Here is a 25,439-nt window from a genome sequence, read left to right as displayed (position 1 = left end):
CGAAAATCCTCTGTTGCTTCCTAAAAGTTTAAAGTACCCACATTTGACAAAGAACATTAAAGGAACTGCTTGACATTTTCAAAGATGAGACTTGTCCTATTTTTTCACTTACACAAATCATCCACTGTTGCAGTCTATTAACAATCAACTTGTATGAAATTTCATAGATCATGTCTGTTTGTTTCAGAAAATTAAACATTTATCTGCTAGCAAACAATGATTTGGTCATATTTAGGGAGCAGTTCTGCAGGCTAACAATACCGGAGAGAAGGTTGAGAAAAGGGTATGGAGCTGCTGGTTTGGGAAAGGTAAAAATTTAAAATTTGAGTATGTCCGAGACACTGCAGTAAATTCAACCACATGTACTTATTCTCCTAAACCAGACAATTTTGTACCTAGTAGATCCAGTTCATCCTACAACCAGCCCCTTAATCATGTGTTTACTTTTTGGCACCATGCAAATGATTTCTTGCTTGTCTTTGTCACACATATTATATATTATGGACAATTTTGAAAAGTAACAAAGCATCTAGTAGTAGTTAGGGAAAGTTTATAGAGGCAGCAAATTCCTGTTTTCATTGCATCATACAATCACCCCAGCTAAACATTTCAGCAATGTCAATTGTTCAACTTTTCCCAGCAATAATCAACACTATAGCTTCTACACTTTTATATAGAGTGCTGCTGCGATAGATGATTTCTTTTCAGAGGAACAGTATTTTCATTTTCTTTCTTTTAGATTATCAGAAGATGAATGACTTGATATGGCTGTCAGATAATAATACCTTTTCATGTCTCTTATATTCTATATTATTTTATTATGATAAGTTTCTCCCATACAGTTTCAATCAGCCTTATTTTTACACATATAATTTGTCCCTTAAAAATTCTGGTTTTTGTACAGATCCTTTAACAGCCAGTAACTGATAGTCCATAGTTCTGAATTATATCTGACTTATTTCTATTGACAAGAAAGGAAAATGTGAAAATGATGTACAGAATGTGGTGGTAGAAATATGAATCAGCTTTGGAAGAGCGCTGGCAGAATGCTTTGTTGGCAGAAGAGGAACTTGGAGGCAAACTCCTAGTTTTGTTATCAATACATTCAAAAAAGCATGACTGCTGAGGAATCACTGAGTTTTTGAAGAATGAAAATGAACATATTTTTAACCCCCAAAATGACATTGGGTGAGAACTCCCACAAAGTGATACTCATAGAAAAAGGGAAACTTGAAATTAATGCTAACTTGAAAGATTTTCGAGGCAGATGTAATTTTAAAGTACACTGAAATCCATAACTGAGACTTTAAGAAGTGTTAACATAGTGTGGTTATTATAACTATTTCAAGTACATTGGTGGAGTTGTGTTTCTTTTGCAATAGATGGCAAAACTAGAGTGATTTTCTCATGTCACCCCTCATGATAGCAACACTATTCCCTCTTCCAGTGGGGAATACTAAAGACAATATGGTAAAATTCAGAAAGAAGAATGGTCATGTAATTGCTTATGCTTAGGTGGAAGATGGCCATCATATAGCCTGGTGAAAGAGGTACAGACATAAACATCCGAAATTTAAGGAAACAAGTTTAAATGCAGCATGAGAAATAATGCTTAGGGTAGGGATGGGAAGCAGGGAGTCAAATGTTGACAAGTGAGATTACAACAGAATTTGATACCATTAAAGAAAATGTCCTTCAAGGCTATAGGGTTCACGTGTTGCAAACATTCAAAGACTGAATGTTTGTTAAAAAATCTTTTAATTTTCTGACATTTGTTGCATAGAGTAATCCTCATATGGGGGAATTAAATCTCTCAAAGAAGCTGGATTACCACTGTCCATCACTGTCCCTGTATTTGCAATGGCATTTTCAAATCTATTGTGTTTTTTTTCTGTGCTTACTTCTTCAGCAAATGCATGTGTTTTCCCATATTTCAACTATTTATAAAGCATCTCTCCTTACTGTATTTCTTTACAAATGACTGTCCTATATTACCTTGTAAGAAAACATACAAATTTCCCTACAGCAACAGTCTCATCTCCAGAATTCCAATATGTTGTCCTATAACAATTAGCCGAAGGTATTTTTATTCAGTCAGCCACCTTGTCTCAGGTGACTTTATTGTCTCCAGTTAGTCTATTGTTTTATCAGCAAGGCTGATTTTGAACTGCCCTGAGAAATGATGACTAATTATGCTGCATAAGCACAGAAACATATGCATATGCACTGACCTACACCAAAATTATATGTATAGGACTAACCTAAATTTCACCTTCATTTTAACTTGATTTTCACTAGTTCTTTTTTAAATTTCAGGCTTAGCCTTTTTCTGTGAAATGCATGTGAATAAGCCACTAAAAGTAAAAATGGAGCAGAGGGCTGCAGATAACATTTACATAACACACTGTTTTGAAATCCTCAAATACATTTTCCTGTCCTGCTGAGCCAAGATGAAGAAGCACATATGGTGAGGAAAGCCACTCACAGTTGGGAGACCTCTGCATTCCCTCTGCACAGGGAGGAACAGTTTAGCCTCATTCCTCACTCTCTTGCGCTAATTTGGCCCAAATCAAATGCAAGAGACAGCACTTGAATGTTTTTATAAGTGAGAAGATACATTTTTCTTGTCTCATGTGGCTAAATGTTTCTTGTTAACGACTAGAGCTGAGCAAACAGTGTAATAATATATTCATGATTCTGTTTATGTTACTTGTAATCCAGGAAGGGGCTTCTCCCTGTTTTTTTTTTTTTTTGCATTGTCCTAACACATTTCTACAAAAGCTGTAGTTTAGCTTGGAGTTTGTACATCCAGAGTAAATGGGTTTTCAGGATCTTTGGCATTTTGTAGATTTTGTATTTTCATGAAAATGAAGGAAGGCTGTCAGTATTATGGATATGAAAATGACATCATTGACAGATATCTTCTTATCAAGCAAAAAATATACAATACGATGTCCGCTGAGGAATAAAAAGGAACATGCATATATGAGCAACATAAAAATTACAAGTGTGGTTAGTATACTTCCTTTTTTCTTAACAGTTTGATATGAAAGGTGACCATTTGAGAGCAAATGCCCCATGGAAAACTTTAGAGACCTCAAATATGCCTTGGACATATCAAGTAGTGAAAGCCAGGGGCCAGTCATCTGAGTGAATAGCAACAACAGAGGAAAGTTGCTAATGGTGACAGAAATAGCAACTAATTACTAAGAAAATGGCAAGAGAAAAAGGTCTGCAAAATTTTCTAAGCATCATGTCTTATTTAGAGCTCACTCTCCCATTTGCTTTTGGAAGGGAGGAATACAGCTAACATAAACTCTAGGGTTCACATTTGCAGCCAAAAATAAACCTTATGCAAACAGCAAAAAATGTTAGTGTAGTAGATGTAGGAGCTGTGAGGAAGGGCAGGAAATTATTTTTAAAGTCCTAAGTGTTCCTATGTTTACTGTCTGTTACTATAATCTTCATTCTAAAGCACTCCTAGCCTTACCTGAATAGACTCAGGGCATTAATAATTCTTTCATTGCCATGCTCCTGCTGGCAAAAATTAGGTCATCCAGTCAGGGAAAGCAGTGAAGCCAGGGTACTATGCCAGTGATGTAGGCAACCTGTCAGATAATAAAAATCTAAAAACTGCTTTCAGAGTTACAGGCGAAAGAGATTACAAGGTAGGACACAGGGAAACAAGGGGAGTGATGTGAGCTAAGAGTTTATTCTAGCAGATTCAGCAGAGAGGGAATTTAGGGTGATTTAGGGCAACTTTTGACTATTAGAGGATTTGAGTGGCTAGAGTGGGCTCTGAGTATCCTGATCTAGCTGTAGAGGTCCCTGTTCATTGCAGAGCAGTTGGACTAGATGATCTTTAAAGGTCCTTTCTAACAAACAATTCTATGATTCTAAATAACAGGATTAGCATTTTCATATTTATCATGTACCACATATTATTTTGTCTTTTAGTGAAGCTCAATAGATGTAACATGATGGTTTTATTAGCTGTGTTACACCAATAGTATATTTTATTTAAAATTGTCATGGGCCATCTGTTACTTCCATCTAAAATATTTCTTCCTAGTATTATAACCTGTCACAAACACAATTTACACAAACCACTACTGCATACAAACAATAGTGTGCTAAATTTGACTTGACAGTTCCTACTCCAGGCTAGATTATTTATACACTTATAAAGCTAAATAATGAATAAAATAACATCCTATTGCATCATGTTTATTCTTTGTTTACTGTTAGTGCTGATTTGCAAAGCATGAAAAAAACACCTCTTTCTTTCAGGAAATGAAAATTGTAGATGTCTTCATTACAGGACAGACTTGCTAACCACTGATTAAACAACAATAATTCCAGTTCTCCAGGTTTACATCAGTGACAGGAGGAAGTGCAATAAAATCTGTCTTGCTTACAAAGGTATTAGTGAGGTTTTGCCAGACAGTAAGTGCAGTTGTATATCAAAGGCCTTTAGATCAACCCTTGTCATCTTAATTGTAGCACAAAATTAAATAAATAAATAAATAAATAAATTGCTGTCCAGTTTCAGCCAACTTTTAGGTAGAAGTGATTGCCCACTGAATTACATGAAAATGACAGAGAAGAGAGCAACAAGTCATAGTGTGAACTAAAACATATTAGATATCAGAGAACAGCTCGACTGCAGAAAAAATCTTGTGATTATTTCAACAAGTGACAAATTTCAGACTGAGACTGCAACTTCTTGAGCTCTCTAAGCCAATAGCTATGAGTAACTTATTTCCAATTTGTTTGTTATAAAGTCAAATGGAATTCTATAAGCCCCAAGACCCATTTTCTAACCCTTATCTGCTGTTTAATAAATACTTTACAGATGAAAGTCATTATTGGATATCATGATCATTAATAGTAACATTCTTGTGCCTCGTCTACAAAGATTTGCCAGTAAACCTAGGATAGAAAACTATAAAAAAAAAAAAAAAAAAAAAAAAAAAAAAAAAAAAAACCACCAAACCAAATAAAAAGCCTTATACCACACATGCACACACACAGAGAAACTGACTGACATATTTACACTGGCAAAATCTCAATGTGTGGGTATGCCAACTGAGGAAAGCTAATGTTAGTTCTGCATCTGTCATTTGGTGAGGTGATGTAACTGTGCTGGCAGGAGAGTGTCTCTTCTTGGCATGCATCAAGAGGCTTTGACAGCGTGGCCCCAACAGATTGGCTAGTGACAGAGGCTCTTTATTTTAAACAAGCACTAAATTTTGCATTAAAAAACAATTGGGTGATCTGGCAAGATAGAGCATTGTATTTGGAATAGCACAACAAAGCTGTTAAGGGAACCAATGACATTGCCTCTTTTGTCTGTCCACCATATTGCAGGCTGCAGATAGTATTCCAGCACATTGATTCAAGTCCTCTGAAAGGAGATGATATAGCTCTTTTCATCAGTTTAAAAGTACTCAAAGTGTTGGGCCCTTTATTTAGAGGCATTGGAATCATAGCTAAAAAATCTAGTGATGATTTTTAATTTATTTTTTTAATGACAGAAAATTATTGTTGAATAATGTAACTGTGCAGTCATATTCCTTTCAGCATGCAACTGTTCTCTGTCATTTAGTTATAGAGATACAGGTATTAATTACAGTTTGAAAGTAGATAAAACAGTATCTTTTTTTTTTTATCTTTTTTCTTTTTAAAAGAAGGGGAAGAAAAGCTGCCTTTAGTCCTTTCACTTAATTGAGTTGGTTTTTCCCCAGAGATGGAATGTCCTATTTAATCATTACAGCAGATGTGCAATGACAAGCTGAATATATGGGAACGTAAACCAAAGGGATTTTCTGTTTAAAACATTGGCAGCATCTTAAAAATATGCAATCTGTTGAATTCTTGGTTGGCTTTGAGTACTGGAAACATAGTACTGAAGAGGCTTTACTTCATATTAATAATTAACATTTATAAAATGCCTCAAGGATAGAACCTCTTAATTTATATAATGTAGTCAACTAAATTATAGTATAAAAAATTACAGATTATTAATTGAGCTGACCTGAATCCCATACACATTACACAGGTTTCACTGTATTTTATCATTTCATTTTGAATACTAATTAGTTATTGATATTGTTATTATTTAGGCTATTTAAATATCCATAATGTGCAAATTAGAGCATGTTGCAATAAATTAAAATATAGTTCCTGTCTCAGTCCTTATTTAGTTCAGAAAGACAGAACAAGGAACATTAAGAAGTCAAGAAGATACAACACAGAGGGAAGAAGACACTTCTCAATTATTACTGCAGCTAGGTCAGTAACACTACTTAATTATACTACTGTAATTCAAGACTTGAGTAGATGAAGACAACCCTAACTACATAAAGGCCTGAACAACATGATCTAACCTCAAGGCTTATCTTGCTTTGAGGAGGTTGGACTAGACACCTAATGTTCTTTCTGACTTGAACCAACTCTACTTATAAATTAAGAAAAAAATTTTTTAAATAACTGGTGTGGAATTTAGTATATTTGTGTGGATTTTCTATTTGAGAAAAAGTCAATGATAAGTCTTGAACAAGACCTCTTTTTGGCTGAGAATGTTCACACAATGGATAAGCTGCTTCCCTCTCAGCAGCAATGCAGAGGCACTCTCGCAGAAAAAAGCAGATGAAAGAGCACTGCAGCTGTTTAAATGTTGGAAGGCAATTTTACATCATCTGTTCATGGATCACATCAACTCAGTATCAGGTTTATAGTTCAAATCTGAACAGTAAGAAAGTGAGATCTTCTAGTAGATATGGCTCACATTATTCTTGTTTCTAGGACAATTCTGTTCTTGTAGCCATTATTTTTCCAAGTTGACAACAAATCTCTCCTTTTCTTGTGTCAGATGATAACAATTAAGTACCCTGTAGTTCTACAGAAAAGTGCACTGCCTTATCTTGTCTTTATGTTATCATAGCAAGAATAAGTGGATACCTATTGATCCCCATGTGCCAGATCTATCTAGTGTGATTAATTGCGTTTGGGCAGTGATGTAAATTTTGAGATCACTCATAGTTCGCCTACATATTATCAACCAAAGCACCCTAGACTCAGATCTGAATCGGTTGCAAATCCAGCTTGGTTCTTCTTCTGCAATGCAGTTTAGACACATATAGGCTACATAACTTTCACACACAAGTTGCGATTTTCTGCTATTGCCTCCATAAAAATTAACGTTAGATTTTATTTCATGATTAAAAAGCTCAACAGATATGAATAATACCTATGTCTGTAGGTCTAACTCCCCTATTCAAGCAGAGACACTTGCAGCTGTTTGCCCAGGACCAGGTCTAGGCTGCTTTTGAAGATCTCCAAGGAAAAAGACTCCACAACCTCTTTAGACAACTTCTTTTTCTATGCATATGCCATACTTGATAGATACAATAGTCATAAAAATTGGCAGTGTCTAATAAATTGAGCTATTGAGTAGCAATATATCTTGGTATTGCAATGAAAATGTGTCAAAGGACTGATGGGAGAAAAAAGGATAAGCTAAAGTTATGAAACTTCACAGGGCTATGCTATTGAGGTAACTCAATGGGATAAATAAGGTATATTTGTCCTCCTGTACCTTTGGTAAATCTGTGCCTGGACAGACGTATGAAATAATGGTGAAATTTTAACAGTTCTGCTCTTTAGGAAGAATGTAGAGAAAGGAAACCATAATAATAAAAACAGTGCTTATAAAATCCAAATAGACTGCTGCATAGCCTACAGCAAATTATTATTTCGTTTCTTAGATGGTGTAATCAGATAATTTGAGATGTTAGGTGCACAGACAGTAGGGGCAAAGTGTTAAGATTTTGCATTTGCGTATCCATCTGAGCTTAAAGAAACATTGTCAATCACTTCGCTAGTCCTCCTGGCCACACTGTTGATTATGCAGGTCAGGATGCCCATTGGCCTTCTTAGCTACCTGGGCATCCTGGTTTAGAGGCAGCATACAATATATAGTGCACACCATTCAGCACACCTTCTGCACTCAGCACTACAGCTAGGAAATGGTTCTAAAATCTATTTCAAATTACTGTTGGTTTCTTACCGGATAAGTAGGGGATTCACAGTTCCTTTCTACAGTGAATGAAATCTGATAGAAAAACTTTACAGAAATTGTGAAACTAAAATTTCAGATAAACTGTCATAAGAATAGGCTTGTACCTGAGTACAGCCACTATAAGAATTCTGTTAACAAATTGCAATTGAAATGCCTGCTAAGGGCTGAAGGGACTTGTTTGATTGTTTGTTTTTCTTTGTGTCATTCCATTTTAGCTGCTTCCTTGCTCATTACATTGTTCCCATTAGCGTAATGTATTGGTTGTGTTTGCACAGCTTTTCCTGCCAAAGGCTGCTCTGCAGTTGTAGAATCATTGGGGTAACCAGCTGTTACATATTTAAACCTCCATCATTTTGTGTGATGGAGTAACTTAATTATGTCCTGCTTGAAAATGCTAAATAAAATTATCTTCTGAACAAGTGTACTTCATTTAATATTTGTCTATATCAGGTACTTGAACTCTCACACGTAAAACCTAATGCACAAAATAGACAAACACATTCTAGAACTAAACCTGCCAGCAACTTATTTATTGAAGCACTTGAGGTTATTTTACAGTATTCCTGGTGCATAGTTATCATTCTATCTAAGGTACAATGCATACTTGAACTTTAGAAAAGAGATTAAAATGTAGTTAGTAGGATAAGAAGCCAGCAGTTAAGGTTATGCTTTTTCTGTGTTTTATGAATAAGGAAAACAGACAGCCAGTATTGGTCATTTTAAAAAGTCAGAATTGTAATATTCCACAAATTTTAAATCTGAACAACAAATAAAACTGGTTTCTACTCAGCTGTATATTCTATTTCTAAGATTGTTTCAGTCAATGATAATGATCTTTGTGTTGTAGGAAACCATGTCATTTTTATTTTGAACCTGTAGTATTAAGTCCAAGCCCCGTTTTATTATTTTTATTATTATTTGTAACATCTATCATCCTTTATAAAACAGCTTTCTTCCTTTTAGATTTTCTTTTACTAGAAATTTATGCATATGAAAGCAACAATTTCAGGCTTGCCAACTGGCTTCTAAAATGTTGAGTGTTCCAAAATGTCAGCCCTCATTTTTTCAAATGAATTATAATTGAAGATCTACATGAGTCTATTTTGAATTGTTGCCCACCTGCCACATTTGTTAGTTCACTTAGCCTTTGGGCAAATACAGTCTACATTCAAATTAGATACCTGAAGAATAGCTAAATGTCCCATGATAAATAAATTTCATTAAAAATTATAAATATGAAAATATAAAATGATTCTCTAGATTTTTCTACGTCTTATATAGATGAATTGATTGATGCAAATTAGATTGTATTTTGTATGTAAATTGCAAATTTACATTGCATGTATGTAAATTGCAAATTAGACTGTATTTGACAAAAGACAGAATTTTCTAAGTATTTGAAAGACATCTGAAACTGATTTACAGGTTGGACTACAAATTTAGTAGGAAATCTGTATCAATCTTAGAGTAAAAGAATATTTTTTATTAAATAAAATTGGAAAGAGTGAAATTAACCGATGTACAGAATACCCAGCTGTAGCCTCTTCAAAATGACTGCAAGGAGAAGGCCACAGGCTTTTTACTGACCTGTTAGTGATGGCTCTTGGGATATATTTGGGCTTGTGTCCTGAGCTTGTGCTGGTTGTAGTAACTAGAGTCCAGCAATCAGGAGACTATTGTTTAACTCATTTCAGCTTGCCTCACTGAATAGTGTACACAATAAAGAGCTAATAAATGTGTGAAACCTATGCATAACACTGGGACTTAATCTCATTTAGGCTGTGATATTACATGAGGATGATGAGAAGTTAATGAGTGAAGATAGATTGGTTGCATCCAGGAATTAACAGATAAGCAGACAGCGCTAGAAAATGCTTAAAAGTGAACTCTAATTAACCCAAGATTAAGGAGGTACAAGTCTCACCAACACTATCATGCACCTTCTCCTGCTGAAGGACTCGGCATTCTGATGACTCGACATAAACCCCTCTTCCTTATATTCTTCTAGTGGCAGGATGAATCTATAGTGCTTAAGAAAAACAAAAAGAATACTGAAAGGGATCACTGACCACTGGAGAAGAGCTATTAATACTGGAAAGTTTGTGTAATAACAGGTTTAGCTACATGGTTAATGGTTTTTTTTTTGTAGTGTAATAAAATGTAGATAGTAAATACTGGTATCATTATAATTGGTTTAATAATAATGTTTGCTGTAAACTTGATTAAGCTGTTATGATTTTGATTAGAAGAGCAATGAATTTTTACTTGGTATTTTGCCTCTAAAAAAATCTTAAGTGTAACATAGCATAACATACCATTGTAAAATCCTAATTCTATATTATATTGAAGATTCAGTATACATGTAACATAAGAACTACTTCTGAATAATCTTATTCTTCAGTTTTTTTATGATGCGGATTTTTTTTCTGATATATTTAATTGTAGTGTTGTTCTATTGGGCTTTGAAGATTTCTTTAGACTTACAGATTGTGAGTAATCACTTTCTCTGACTTAACTTTAGGAGTTCAGCAGTCTTGAACACGGAGACAGCCATATGTGTTACAAAAGATATAGTGTAAAGATTGATCATTTATCACTGATTGACTGTGGCTTTATTTATAGCAAGGATGATTAGATAAATGGATAACAGGGCCTTTGAAAAAAACATAATACTTTAATACACAGGGGTCATGAGATGTAGATAAAGTATGTGATGCTGTGGTATCTGACCTAACTCATGAGAACAAAGCGGAATCAAATTGCTTACTGATATTTTAATTTACTTTGAAGATCTTCGAGGCATTGCATAGCAGACCTATGTTCTGAAATTTAAAGGATGGACAAAACAAAGCAGCAGCCTTCACTTTATGGGTGTTCAAAATAAAGTGATAAATGTTGCAGATGAAATAAAGCTGAACTGTGATTGTCTTAATTTCAAAAATGTTACTTCCTTCCAATGAGCAGAATATTTGATAATTGCAGTACTTGTTTCAGTCTAATCTTCTCCATCTTTCACCACAAAAACAGCATAATTTCTGATGCTGATGTTCTGTGGTGTTATCTGTGAAGCTGCAGACTAGGTCTACAGGGGTTACACATCAACAGATAGCTCAAGTGTAGCAATTACAAGTGAACTAAAGCATCTGAAACTTGAAATAAAGAGAAACTAAGGAACAAGTTCTAGGAATTTAAGCAGACAAAAATCTAATTTTGTAGGACCTTATGGTAGAGGTGACATTGGCTAAAAGCAGTGACAACTGGCATTAATGTTCACCATGTTGACAAAGTATTGTGTTGCCCTCCTAGTTTCTGCCTAGACTAGTTACGATACATTGCTAAGAGTACTGACAAACCATTAGGCTACTTGGCTTGTTTGATAATATTAAAATCTTAGCCTCACAACAAGAACATAGTAGTCATATCAGTGTTACCAGTGGGAGTAGCACCAGACTGTGGCCAAACTCCTGGAAACAGTTAAGGAGACTACAGATTGGTCTAGGACCAAGCTCTCTTGTGTTGGGAGTACACTAACAAAGGAACAGTGCAGGCAGTAAAGTCCCAGCATGCAGGCCTACACCTCTACACCTAAGCATGGTTTTATTTCCTGCTGTAGATACAGTGGTATTGTATTTATATTATTTGCTTCCCAGTCCTAGAGATCAACTATTCCTCCTGTCATTTGATACAATCAGGTAATAACCTGATAGCCTTTGTATAACAAAGGGATCGTGTTTCATTAGGAAATTAGATGAAGAAACATACAGAGTTGAATGACCATTAATGATCAGTGAGAATCTGTTTCCAAATTACAGGACAGATTAGCAAAGTTTGTCATCAGAATGTCATCAGACTCCCAGTATCTGAATTCCAGGACTTGTATGTAGATAGGATAGAGGTGTTCTACTCCATGGTAAAATTAGATATTGAGAAGTCACTGGAAAGTGCCTGGAAGATCTGAGGTTAGTATTAAGCAGGTGATTAAAAAAAAAAAAAAAAGCACTTTATAGAGGAAACTTGGCAATAAAAACTTTACAATGTACAGTTGTACATACTTGCAGTGAGCAGATGATGGGTCTTACAATAATATATACAATGCTAAAAAAAAGACCTAGTAAAGTCATTCGACTCTGCATAAAATAATTTATGGGTAGAAAGGGAACACTTATAAATATCGCTGGAAAGGTCTAAATTAGACTTCAAGAGTAAAAGCTGAACAGCGATATCATTACCATAATTCAATTTTTGAAATGCAGGTATATTCATCTTCCACTGAGGCCTCATGCTTTTATAGCTCCTGTAACTTCTCAGCTTTTATGAAAATTCATGCTTTTTAAAGCTGACAAACATTTACTTTGAAATCTGTAATTAGATTTGGCCTTTATCTGAAAATTTCTGAAATAAACTGGGATGTACAAATGAAAATAAAGAGTGTTTGTTTTCTCAAGTTTCTTCCTAAGGTACAGAGTCACATCCTACATTTACTGATTTAGATTATAAACTCATGAATGTGATACTTTCATGTTTGTGAAAATGCTTTGACTTTTTGTCTTTCAGCCTTATTTTAGTTCATATTTTGTACAAAGTTTATCTTATACCTTGCAAATATTCTTGTTATATCAATGTGAGAAAACCTTTAATGACTGACATGCACTTGTAATGTTTTTCCTCAAGAAGATATGAATTTTCTTCCCACAGGTCATTGCACAACATTCCACATGTTGTGCAATGAGAAGAGTAAAAATCTATAGGTGTAAGCTTATGGGGATGTAGGTTCTGTGGAGCAGTATGAATCTTGGTATTAATTATTGGCTCCTCACCAACATTGTTACATTCTTGTTTGTAATGTGTTTCCTGGTTTCTAACATATTTGCCTGCAGCCAACCTTTTCCACGTTCATTTTTTGTGTGGAATTGATTCCATGGTGTTTCTTTCGTGAAACCACAAGTGATGTCACCCAATCAACTTTTTTAGCGTGCTGCAACCCATGCAGAAACAACTTCAGTATTATGGCATGCTCACAAATTCATAAAGAAGCAAGGAACTTTTTTTTTTTTTTTTTTTTTTTTTTTTTTTTTAGCATTCATATTCTGGATGGGAAGAAAAATTACTATCAATGCTTGTGTTTTACTGAGATGAAAATACCCTTGCTCTGCCCACTACAAAGTGAGAGACCATTTTTCTGTATTTCCCAATTTGTCAATTTGTGGCATGCATTCTGATAAATGCCATTTATATTTATTGTACCATGTATCATTTATCCTCTGGCTATGAATGATCTGGTAAATGATCCCAATATCTGGGAATTGAAGCAAGAGTGGTGGGACAAACTGATAGCAAAAAACCTTTACGGAAAATAATTCTTACTACAGTTCTGGCCTTAAAAAAATGAAGTTAGCTTAAGGCACTGAGAAGATTCACAGAAAAGACATAAAGTACTTGATAGCAAGGATAAGGGAAAAATGAAACCATAATTTCATCTTCAGCTCTGTTTCTGGTGGTGTGGGACATCAAGAGTGCCTATCTGGATATGCTAGTCTCATCAGGATGGTTTAGACTCCAGTGTTCAGTGTTGAGGCTGCTTCCTTGGTCTGCACTTCTAAAGGGCAGATTGTATAGTTAGCCAATAAGAGGCATTAGACCAACTGCATCTTTCAGACAATCACTTCTTTTTGGAGTACAAGCAGCGGACTTAAATCTGCATTAGGCACCAACATACCCTGTGATGTACAAAGCCTTCCTGTATAGCTTCACTTCACTGAGTACCAGAATTGCTTATCTTTTGAACAATATCTACTAGCAGTTAAAGAACTTGCACCAAGATGGAAAACATGGATTCAGTTCACTCAAGAAGTCAGAACAGCTGTATTGCCCACCTCCCTAAGTTATACTGTTAAAATCAGGGAATAGATTGGGTGAAAACTATCCTCTCTTTTGTCTACTAAAACTAAGTATAGAGGAAAAATAAAGAGGATAAGAAAAGCAATAAGTCGGGGGAGAAGCAGTATGAACAAAAGTTTGACATTACCACTATTTTTGTTCTCTAATTAAAACAGTTGTTTTATGGTGAGTTGAAGGCATGTTATGTGCATGATATTGTCTCAACAAGCATGAAATAAGTGGGGACCTAGGTGATCTTTTAAATTCTAAGCAGGTAGGCTGAGCTGAGAGGTAGTCACTCTGCTACCTGAACTGGGAAACTTTCTTTGTTGCATGCATGAACTTTTTTGCACAGAAATTTTTCATGTTACCAGGGAGACGGTTCAGTATTTCCAACTCAAGGAAGTCACTGGAGCATATATACTTTTCTGAAATATCTTTGAATACCCCAATGTTTCCTATGTCAGAGTTTCTATAGAAAGAAGGAGATAGATCTTGAAGACATAGTAGAAGATGGAAAATCCTTGAATATCCAAATAACTATTATCTGTTTTAGCTGCTGAGGCAGAGGCTGTGTTACCATCCTTCTGATGAGGAAAGGGTCTCGATCATTTACTAGGTATGGAAATACCATACCTGAGTGGGGACTGCATTATTAACATGAGACATGGTCTCATGAGGGATCTTTCAATTACAAAAGTAGAAAACAGTACATAAGAAACCTGGGATCACTTCTGGTGTATAGGTGCGTTGGTGGATGAAGTAGGGAAGGTATTTAAGCGTCAAGTTTTTCCCATTATGTAAGGAGAAGCAAGGTTTTTTTGTGTGTAGTTTTCTATCTTATAAGTTTACACTGTCAAGAACAAGGAGAATAGGCATAGCAGACCTTGTTATATCTGTGAAAAGCTTTATTGGACAAAAAGGTTGTAGTTCAGAAGGGATGTGTGTGGAGTACTGAAATTCATTTCTGTGTAACCATGAATTGTGACAAAGAGATTTTATTCTCCTGTATCTTAAAGTGAGATACAACTGTAAGACTTATAAAAAAATTATTCATACCTCATACTAAACTGAAATACTTTTGTTGCAACTTGAATTTTAGGGAATCAAACAAAAGTCAAAGCAAATTGTTCCTTTATCACAAGTGTGCAGCCTCCTGTTTGCTAGACTTGGCCTGCAGGAAGGAGAATTCCAAAATGGAAAGAATTAACATGTTCCTGTCCTGTATAGATGCTCAGCTTTGAAACTGACTATTTAAAAAGAAGTAGAAAATGTAATCAGGCCCAGACGGTATAGTAATCAATTACAGTGCCATCTATCTGGACTTCTGCAAAGCTTTTGACGTGGTTCCTCAACACATCCTTCTCTCTACATTGGAGAGGTGTGGATTTGAAGAATGGACTGTTTGATGGATTAAGAACTGGTTGTCTGGTCACAGACAAAGAGTTGTGATTGACAGTTCTATGTCATGGTGGAGGCTGGTCACAAGTGCTATCCCCCAAGAGCTTGGTCTTGGGACTGGTGCTCTTCAACATCTTTATCAATGACATAGATGATGTCACCAACTGCACCCTCAGCAAGTTTGTAGATGACACCAAGCTGAGTAGTGCAGTCAATACATTGGAAGGAAGAAAAGCCATCCAGAGGGACCTGGACAGGCTGGAGAACTGGGCCTATGAAAACCTAATGAGGTTAAACAGGACCCAATGCAAGGTGCTGTACTTGGGCTGGAGCAATCCCAGGTATTTGTATAGATGGAGGGAAGAACACCTTGAGAGCAGCCCTGCAAGAAGGACTCAGGGGTCTGGTTGGATGAGAAGCTGTACCTAAGCCTAAGTATGCGCTTGCAGCCTGAAAGGCTATCTGTGTTCTGGGCTGCATTAAAAAAGGGGTGGCCAGCAGGGAGAGGGAGGTGATTGTCCCCTCTACTCAGCTCTTGTGAGGCCCCATTTGGATTACTGTGTTCAGGGCTGGGGACCCCAATACAAGAAAGATGCAGAACTCTTGGAGTGGATCCAGAGGAGGACCACTAAGATGATCAGAGAGCTGGAGCACCTCTCCTGTGAAGTAAGGTTGAGGGAACTGAGTTTGTGTGGCTTGAAGAAGAGAAGACTCCTGGGAGATCTCATTGTGGCCTTCCAGTACTTGAAGGGAGCGTACAAACAGGAGGGGGAACGGCTGTTTACATGTGTTGATAGTGATAGGAAGAGGGGGAATGGTTTTAAACTGAGGCAGGGGAGGTTTAGGTTAGATATTAGGAGGAAGTTATTCACAAAGAGGGTGGTGACATTCTGGAACAGCTTGCCCAAGGGGGTTATGGATGCCCCATCCCTGGAGGTGTTCAAGACCAGGCTGGATGTGGCTCTGGGCAGCCTGGTCTGGTGGTTGGTGACCATGTACACAGCAGAGTATTGAAACTAGATGATCACTGTGGCCCTTTTCAACCCAAACCATTCTATGATTCTATGATACAGTTGTAGTATGAAGTCAGATTGATGTACATACCACACATAATATGTAGGTATAAGTTCACATTCAAAACCTTCCTCTCAAATTTTAGCAAATTTCTTGAAGTCATTCTTTCTCATAAATTTTATTGAAGAGTAAGTAATAAGGGCAATTCATGCAAAACAGGATCCTCGAGGCCTAAACTTAGTAAAGTCTGGATTCATTCTTTGAAAATTGTCCTGTTAGAAAATTTCCAACTTGCACAATTATCAGTGTTTCAGTATGTCTGTTTCAAAAATACAGCCATCATTAGAAATAAATCTCATTGTATATGAACTGTGATCTGCAACAACAAAGAATCTGTAATTTAGGTATTTTTCAAATAGGCTTTTGTGCTAGACATTTTAACTAAATCCACAGAAACTACCTTAGATGTAAAGATATAACACATAGAAAACATTTGTACTAAGTATGTTGAAATTCATGAGCTCTCATTATTGCAGTGAATATATGCTCATACTTAGAATCAGTTTACTTACAAAGTTTACTTTCGGGTTCAGTAAACTTTCAGGTAAATATTGTTTCTCTTCTATATTTGTAGGAGCTTGACATCATCGGACTTCTTATCTCAACCAGAACTTTAAGATCTACTATGATTCAAATATCTGTTGCTAATGTGCCAAATCTGTGTGTTTTACCCTATCACATTCAGTGATTCTTTATGTTTTGTTTTTTTTTTTATCCTCTGATAACTACATTGATCCATGAGAGAAAAATAAAAAAAGACATAACTATGAGTCAGGTATTTGAAAAAAGACTTAGAAAAAGAGGAACCATTAGGAATTGTTTGGTTAGCAAGCAAAATATTTTTACTTTTGGTCACCTGTATGGTAACTGTTGAGTCATGGCCTGAACCACTGATTGAGCACCTGGAAAAAGAGACTGGGTCATCCTTGGGAGCACAGGTGAAGATGATTCACCTGCATGATAGAAAGGGCTGTAGCCTGGCTCCACCTCTCTTAGACCTCATTTAAGGGCTGACTTCCACATAGGAAGGATCTTTTAATGGGGATCTGTTGTTTGTGGTGTTTTTCAGCAGCCTAAATTTTTGGATGTGGGAGAGAGCATTCTTCTTTTTGTAATGTCTTCTCATTGGGCTGTTCTGGCTGCTATAGTGCTTAACTTTAAAAAGCCAATGTTGTAACAGTTTAACTGTAGAACAGTCAGTTTTGTTCAGAGGTGCTATTTGCAGGTTATCTGCATAGAACTCCTTCCACAGAAGTCTGGAAAAAAAAATAAGTCTAATGATGTAGCAGTGTAAGGTTTTCATTAGAAGTACTCATGCTAAATTGAGATTAGTTTTCAGGGAAACTTAAAAGGAATTCAGGAGATTGAATGAAATAGAGCTTTTTCTCTTTAGACTTTGTAGTATTTATTTCCTGGTTTACTGTCTTCTTGTATCATTAAGAGGAAGTGCTGCTCTTATACGTTTCCTCAGCACAACTGGAAATCCTGATTATCTTTTCAGTCTCATACTGTCTTCAGACTTAGATTCAAATCCTTACAGACTTTGAAGCATTGTCTGCCTTTTATTAAAGAGTAGATTAGCGTTCCCTCATTTTATATGAGAATTTGGCAGAATTAAATACTGATACTTTGCAGAGTAGTTCATAGTGGGAATCCACTCTTTAGAAATATATTTTGAAGATTTCATAGACTATCCCAGTTAGAAGGGACCCTCAAGGATCAAGTCCAAGTCCTGCCTCCAAACAGGACAACCCCAAAATAAAATCCTATGTCACAGATTCATACAAAAAATGTAAGATATTTTTTGTTTTCATGGGGTATTGAAATCTTTTGTAATCTACCATTCTGGTTCCCTGATTTTCTGACTTCCTAATTAGGGCAAGTTAAAAAATTGTCTATACTTTTAAGTCTTCAGTAGGCAAACTTATATTAAGCTTGAAACTTAAACAGCTTTTTGCATTATGCCTGTTGCTTGCTGAAATATGCTGTACATGCTACTGGGTCACAATATATCACAATTTTGTTGTAGAAGTATCCATCTATTAAAATGAATGATACAAAACTAGCCCTATTGTCACCCCTCTTTTTTTTGTACAGACCTATTTGTTTATTATATGCAAATACAGTTGCTATGGAATCTTGATTGTTTTCGTGAGAATGAAGTTTAGTAAACACTGTCGTTTCTGGGGTCTACATTTAAGGTTAAAAAAAACTGCAGGGCAGCTGTATTCAACTATAAAGGCAAATGAAGTTGAGGGTCTTTCTGAAGTATTTGCGGAAGAGTGGTGGTGTTTCCATTTTCCACCTTGTATTTTTAACAAAATTACTTTATCTGCCTTCATATGTTAAATCCAAATAGCAATGATTTTTATGTTGTTGTTTCTTTCCTTCCCCAGATGTACATCCAGACAACAACACTTACTGTCTCCATGAGTTTAAGTGCTTCTGTGTCTCTGGGCATGCTCTACATGCCCAAGGTTTATATTATCATTTTTCATCCAGAGCAGAATGTTCAAAAACGGAAGAGGAGCTTCAAGGCTGTAGTGACAGCTGCCACAATGCAAAGCAAACTGACCCAAAAAGGAAATGACAGACCAAATGGCGAGGTCAAAACCGAACTATGTGAAAGTCTTGAAACCAACAGTAAGTCATCTGTAGACTTTCCCATGGTCAAGAGTGGCAGCACTTCCTAATAGATGTACGTTCACAAGAATGCACTTTATTGTAATAATGAACTTTATTCTTTTTATTACTTGTGCATGAATCCAGAGATGTGTCAGAATTCATATACAGTTGAATGTATATAGTCGAAAATAATTATTTCTTTCCTCCTTAATATGTTTTGTTGTTCCTTTATCACAACTCATGAGCACTAACATCTCCCATTTAAATCCTTCCCATCCGAGTATTTGTTGTGGTTTAATTCATTTTGATACAAAAACATGGTAATTCCTATACAGCTTTATCATTACATGTTCCAGTTTGTCATGGGTTAGCTCTAGGAAGAAGTTCTTTCCTGTGTCAGAAAAGCTCTTGAATCTTGCCACTTCTCTGAAGTACTCTGATATAGAAGAGAGGTTATATCTTCCATTGTGCTGCATGACATGCAAGCTGATAAACTGAACTTCATAATAATGACTTCAATAAAATATGTGTACAACTGATTACTTAACCCCCAGAACTCAGCAGTAGTGGAGAATCGGTAGAGAATTTATTGAGGAGTTAAATGACACATGGCTTATACAGAATCTGTTGAAGACTAATTTTTCAAGCATTTTACTGTAAATGAGATTTTCTGAAATTTCATTACTTTCTGATGATGTTGACTGAAAACTGAATAGTACTGAATAGTACCCTTTTGCTTGAGCACTTTCAGAGAAGTACCAAGCTTGAAGCAAAATGTCATACTTATTTCATAAAAATTCAGTTCTCACTGAATCAACCAGGGCATGCCAAATTGAAGAGTATATATGAATATTCCATGGGTTTACTGTGCTGCAGTTGCTGAGTGCAAATTAATTCTCTTGCAAAACCCATGACCCTTCAAAATGCATAAATTCTCTGGATTGAGTGAATTTGTACAGCTTCAGATTTGCACATATGACAAAAGACAGGGAAAAGGTTGAAATTGCTTGTGGATGAAATTACATCACGGAAATGTGAAGAACACATAATTCCTAAAATCTACAGGAGTGTCCAAGAGAAAATTCAGAAGGGAAAGAGAAATGGATTTTACCGAGTTTGGAAAATAGTCAGCTTCTGAGGAAAGGCCAAACGAGAGATTCCACAGTAGGGTGAAAGAGCAGGAAATATAGTCTTGAGTATCTGATACTTATCTACTGTATTATCTAATTAAGAAATGCTGTGTCTGGTATTCTTTAAACTATGATTATGCATAATTCATGAAAACAGCTGCTGTTGGAATCAAGTCTGCTCCTCCACTAGCATGATGTATGCAGGATAATGAGTGTTTACTGGGCTCTGAATGTGATTTTGACAGTAGTACATCAATATAATTTTGAGCTCGCTAGGAACTCTTGACTAGGCTTTGATCCAGGCATCATAATGGACCATAGGCAAAAATTCAACTCAAGTCATTTGCACTCCAGACTGCAGTCCCTCTATAATTGAGCTTTGGCCTTAAGATGCTTTTCTGTCTTCTCAGAGTGTTCCCTACTATTAGAATTTGTTCACCTGTTTCTGTCAAAATAGATACTGTCAAAACTTTTGGAGATTCCTATGAGTTCCTGGTGCACAATGGGAGATTAATCCTTTTCACTAGGTCAGTAGTGACAGGTTCTCAATATTGCAGAATTTCTTCTGCTGTCACAATTTGAGAAATCAGTCACAGCATATGAAAATGAAGCAGGCTATTCCTAGTATTCCAGAAGTGGGTAGTGAGTGATTTCTTCTCTTTCCTAATCATAAATACTGATAGAAATAATTATCAGCACAACAAATGAAAACAAGATAAGATGGTCAGTTAATTCCTTCAGTTTCATGTCCAATTCTACTCTCTCTGGCTCGTCCTCTTCCATGTACATAGCCTCCTTTCTCCACATGACCTGACACCTTTTTCTGGAAACACATTCATAATCAGTGGAAAACAAAGTGTATCTGCTAAATGAAATGACAAAGAAATCACAGAATTGTAGGGGTTGAAAGGGACCAAGACCATTGAGTCCAGCGCTCCAAATAATAAATAAATTAAATTAAAAATACAATACAAGACAACACAAAACCATCTAGAAACAACTATAGAAGGCATAATAATGGCAAGTACTTGAGATTCATGTAGGTCAGTTCCCAATTATAGTTCTAAAATACTTTAGATCGTCTTTTTATTTTGTTCTTTTTCTTCTTTGTCTCATTCCAACAGCAGTGTATTAACTTGAGCTAGAAAAGAATGTTCATTCCCTGATATATTTTGAGCCAAGTTTTTGCCTTTTCTGGCTAAGCTTGTCAAAATATGGTGTGTTTTATTACTGTGAAATACGCACAGTCTTAGAGAGCAGGACACCAGCTGCACAAGCTTTCAGATTCCCATACAGGCACTATAGGCTTATTACAGTGAACTTTAAAGATGCTTTAAGTATTAAACAAGTGAAAAAAAATGCTTGTATACCATATTAAATTTGACAGATTTTGAACTAGGATCTATACTAACTTCTTCTGTTGTCATTCTACTAAAATCACAATGCTCAGTATTCAGCAGGATAATTTTTGTGTCTTGATCAGTCCCATGTTAATTTTGTCAAAAATGTTGAGTTTCAGACATAGTCAAATGGTGGCAAATTAACAAGTTAATTAATTAACAATTAACAATGCTCTATATCAGTTGAGGTAACTACTTATTTTTGTGTTCTGAGTTTCTTGAAAATGTGTTCAAATAATTCAGCTTACTGAGTTGTGATAAATCTGATTATATTGTATCACTGTGGGCTAAAAACATACACATGAAAAGTTACAGAACTCAGCTGATACAGGGTAATGTGTTAAACTAGCTTAACCTGATCGCTTATCTGAGCTTATGTTCAGAGTGAAGGAAAAAATAAGCTCTGCTTCCTCCATCCTTTTGTTCCCAAATGTGCAGAGTTTGCACATGCTCCTTTATTTCTTATTTCTTTTGTGGGAACAAAAGCTTTTTATGCTCTAAGGAACTTGATGCCATTTCAGCTGTTCTATATTATTCTCACAAGGAACTTAAAGGGCCAAAGGGAAAAAACAGAAACTACTCAGAAATCCAGCTGTGTGAGCATGGGAGAGTTTAGATGGCACGATTGCATCCCATCTGAAAGATCTGAAATTTATAAATAAGGCTGCATTTACTTTGAGTGTCCCAATGTATAATATATAATATATATAATATATATTAAAGCTATGATATATATATATATAATATATATAATTGTGAATATATAATAAAGCTGTTTCATGTTGGTGCTGGAATACCGTGATTGATTAGCAGACTTATTTCAGAGATTTGCTTCATATGCTTGGAGCAAGCTTGAATTAGCTTTTCGAGACAAAAAGTGCTTCCAGACATGAAGTTCTCCAGTACACTCGAGCTACATGTGCAAGTGGGAGTAAAAAATATTTCATTTTGCATCTTCCTTTCAGTTATTAATTCCTGTATATAAATAATTAGGGGGGAAAAATGTAGTGATGAATTACAATGGCCTGATTCTGTTTTGTCATTAAAAAAAGAGAGAGAGAGAGAAAGAGAGAGAAATGCAGTATTAGAATTGAGTTGAATTTATCAGAAACACTAAGAAAATGTAAAGGAAATAGCAAGCATAATTATTTATATTACAAAATAATATTTTACAGTAATTTAAGCCAAAGGAGGTGCCATTTCTTGGTGTCTATATTGTGTTCTTTCAAAAGCATCAGATCATCTTATCAGGCTAGATTTAAGAGATAGCATGAAGAATTATTTTCCTATTTCAGATGTTCCCATTAGAATCTACATAGGGAAAAAAAAAAAAAAAAATAGAAAAAAAGAAGAAAAAAAGAAGAAGAAAGAAAATAAGATAGGGAAATAGAGTTAAAATCTGAATCTATAGACCCAAGCATTTTTGTGCCACCAAATTACTATCAACTGCCAGCTTCAGTCTTCATTGTCCTAAGAACATGTCTGTAGCAGATGAGATACAAAACATACTTGGGGAACAAAATTGATCTTTATGTCCCCTGACCTGAACCTTATAAAGACAAAATAGGGAGAGAGAGAGAGAGGCTGGACTCCTAGTCTCTCTTCAATGTACCCAATTGGTTTGCAGACAGGGAGCCACCTGTGAGCCCTGACATACCTGACTTTCCTCTTCCCATCACTATATTTATACAGCAGTAGAAACTTGGGTCACATTCTTTTATGGCAAGGGATAAATTATAAGGCCTAAAAGCTAACATAAAATTCAATGTAAAATTCATGGTTGTTACTTTTAGATACTGTTTTTAAATTTTTCAGTTAATTGTTTCATTTTGAATGAAAAATATCAACCCAATCGCAAAAATGACCATCAGCATAAGGACATCATAATAGTATGGCAGCTTTAAAACACAAGGCATTTTTACTGGAGATGATTTGTGTTTGAAGAATATACAGAAAACAGGAGCTGTATTGCTGTAAGCACTAGCTACTAGTTTTGACAACTAGGTAGGCACTCCAACACTGCCTGCAAAGTTGTCTGCAACTAGCAGAAAAACAAGGAAAATGAACAACAACAAAAACCAGCAATCCAAAAAACAACTTATATTTAAATTCTGTATAGAATTCCAAAATAATACTTGACAAACTGTAAATTGAAATTCTTTTAAAGGAATTCTTAAACCAGTAGTAAAGCACAGCTACTAACAATTATGATGAAAGATACAGAAAAATCAAAATACTGTAGAAAAAGTTCCCCAAGTCATAAACAAAAGTTATCATAGCGAACACAAAAGTTAAGATCAAACTATCTTATTGCTTACATACATGCTTGAACTTTCTTAATTTTTTTTTCCATGAACATTTAGAAATCCATTGAAATGCTGAGTTCAAATACTAAATGTATTTCTTTCTCTCTTCTTTCTAAAAAACTGAAATTTTGTTTGTTTTGTTTTGTTTTGTTTTGTTTTGTTTGTTTCTTTACAGCCTCCTCTACCAAGACAACTTATGTCAGTTACAGCAATCAGACAAACTGAGCAGGGATGAAATTAAATGGAAGACCACCAGGATGGGATCTTGCAAAGAAAGACTTTACCATCACCAGAATTCAGTCCTGGAAATATCTAGTAGTCTACATTCAAATCAATAGTCAGTCTCCTAAAGAACAAGGATTAAACAAGAGGCAAAAGGCAAAAAGAGACAGGGGAAGGAAAAGTCCTGTTTTATATCATATATAGGCAGTGTCAAATCTCTGAACTGTTCACTCACAAAAGGAAGTAAATCACAAAAGGAAAACAAATGTTAGCTTGTGAAAAAAATGCTGTTGAAATAAATCATGTCTAATGTTATATTTGTAAGTACTTTTTTGTGATTGTGACAATTTCCTTTCCTGTCCTACATTGTTCAACTTGTAAAAGAAGAAGAGTTTGTTTCTTGTGATGGCTGACTGAATTAAGTCCTGGGTTATGCTAAAATAAATGCAATGGTCAACGCATGCTAATTTTTATACAGAATAATTTATTTCTAATAATAAAGGAATGTTTTGCAAATGTTGAGACTTGTTTTGTTGCAGTTTTAAGAAAAAAAGAAGTCCTTACACTGTTGTCTATTGTTTGTTTAGAATGTGCAGTAAAGGTGGGTGTACAAATAAAGTAATAATCATGGCATCAGAAGAATGCAGTGTAAATCTAAGCATATGTGCGTGTGTATGTATGTGTGCACGTGTGTGGGTGTATGTACGTGCATGCCTGCATGCATGTGTGTGTACTCTGCAGTGTGTGAATTTATTTGTTCAAAATTTTGTAACTATATTTTCTAATGGAAGGATTTCCCCACCTCCTCCTCCTCCCCCTTCTGACCCTCAAAGTAAGTGCATTTTATATGTTTGTAAAGTGAACGAGTCTTGATGGTGATTATTTTGTATGATTGTATTATATTTTTGAACCTCAACTAATAACTCTGATCCTCTTCATTTATGGAACTTACAATTTGTAAGAATATATGGCAGCTAGACTGGATTAATCTTAAAATTTATTCAGCCTAGTATTCTGTCTTTGACAGGGAATGTAGCAGATGCTTATCTCAATAAAGGTGACTTTGAAATTACAGGAGAGAAATCAATTGAAAATTTGGAAAGCAGTAACCTAGCGTATATATAAACATTGTTGCCCAATGAACGTTTAAAAATCAAAGAAATAGATGCCCATCAAAAAATTTCACATCTTCTAACCTAACATGTTAAATGATTGTGTGTGCATTAGAAATGATTACAAAAATAGATAAATTCATATAGATATCTATCATGTTAATAAGCCCTTCCAAAGAAGATTAAAAGAGACAGCTAGGGACTGTCAG

The 25,439-nt window shown here is 35.4% G+C and overlaps 1 protein-coding gene across 2 annotated transcripts in view; it reads left to right on the top strand.

The window, feature by feature from the left end:
* The window catches only part of GRM8 (glutamate metabotropic receptor 8), a 332,666-nt gene extending 307,476 nt beyond the window's left edge, over positions 1 to 25,190 (top strand). Inside the window, exons 10-11 of one of the 2 annotated variants that reach the window (XM_052667763.1) lie at positions 18,832 to 19,078; positions 24,072 to 25,190. In XM_052667763.1, the coding sequence (XP_052523723.1) occupies positions 18,832 to 19,078; positions 24,072 to 24,121 (297 nt within the window). In that variant the 3' untranslated portion in view covers positions 24,122 to 25,190. Of the gene's footprint in view, positions 1 to 18,831; positions 19,134 to 24,071 lie in introns of both variants that reach the window. The other variant, XM_052667764.1, reaches the window with a different exon arrangement.
* Positions 25,191 to 25,439: the final 249 nt, after the last annotated feature.

This window comes from Tympanuchus pallidicinctus, unplaced genomic scaffold, assembly GCF_026119805.1.
Source record: "Tympanuchus pallidicinctus isolate F22 unplaced genomic scaffold, pur_lepc_1.0 scaffold8, whole genome shotgun sequence".
NCBI classification, from domain to species: domain Eukaryota; kingdom Metazoa; phylum Chordata; class Aves; order Galliformes; family Phasianidae; genus Tympanuchus; species Tympanuchus pallidicinctus.
This window is presented reverse-complemented; position numbering and strand designations above follow the sequence as displayed.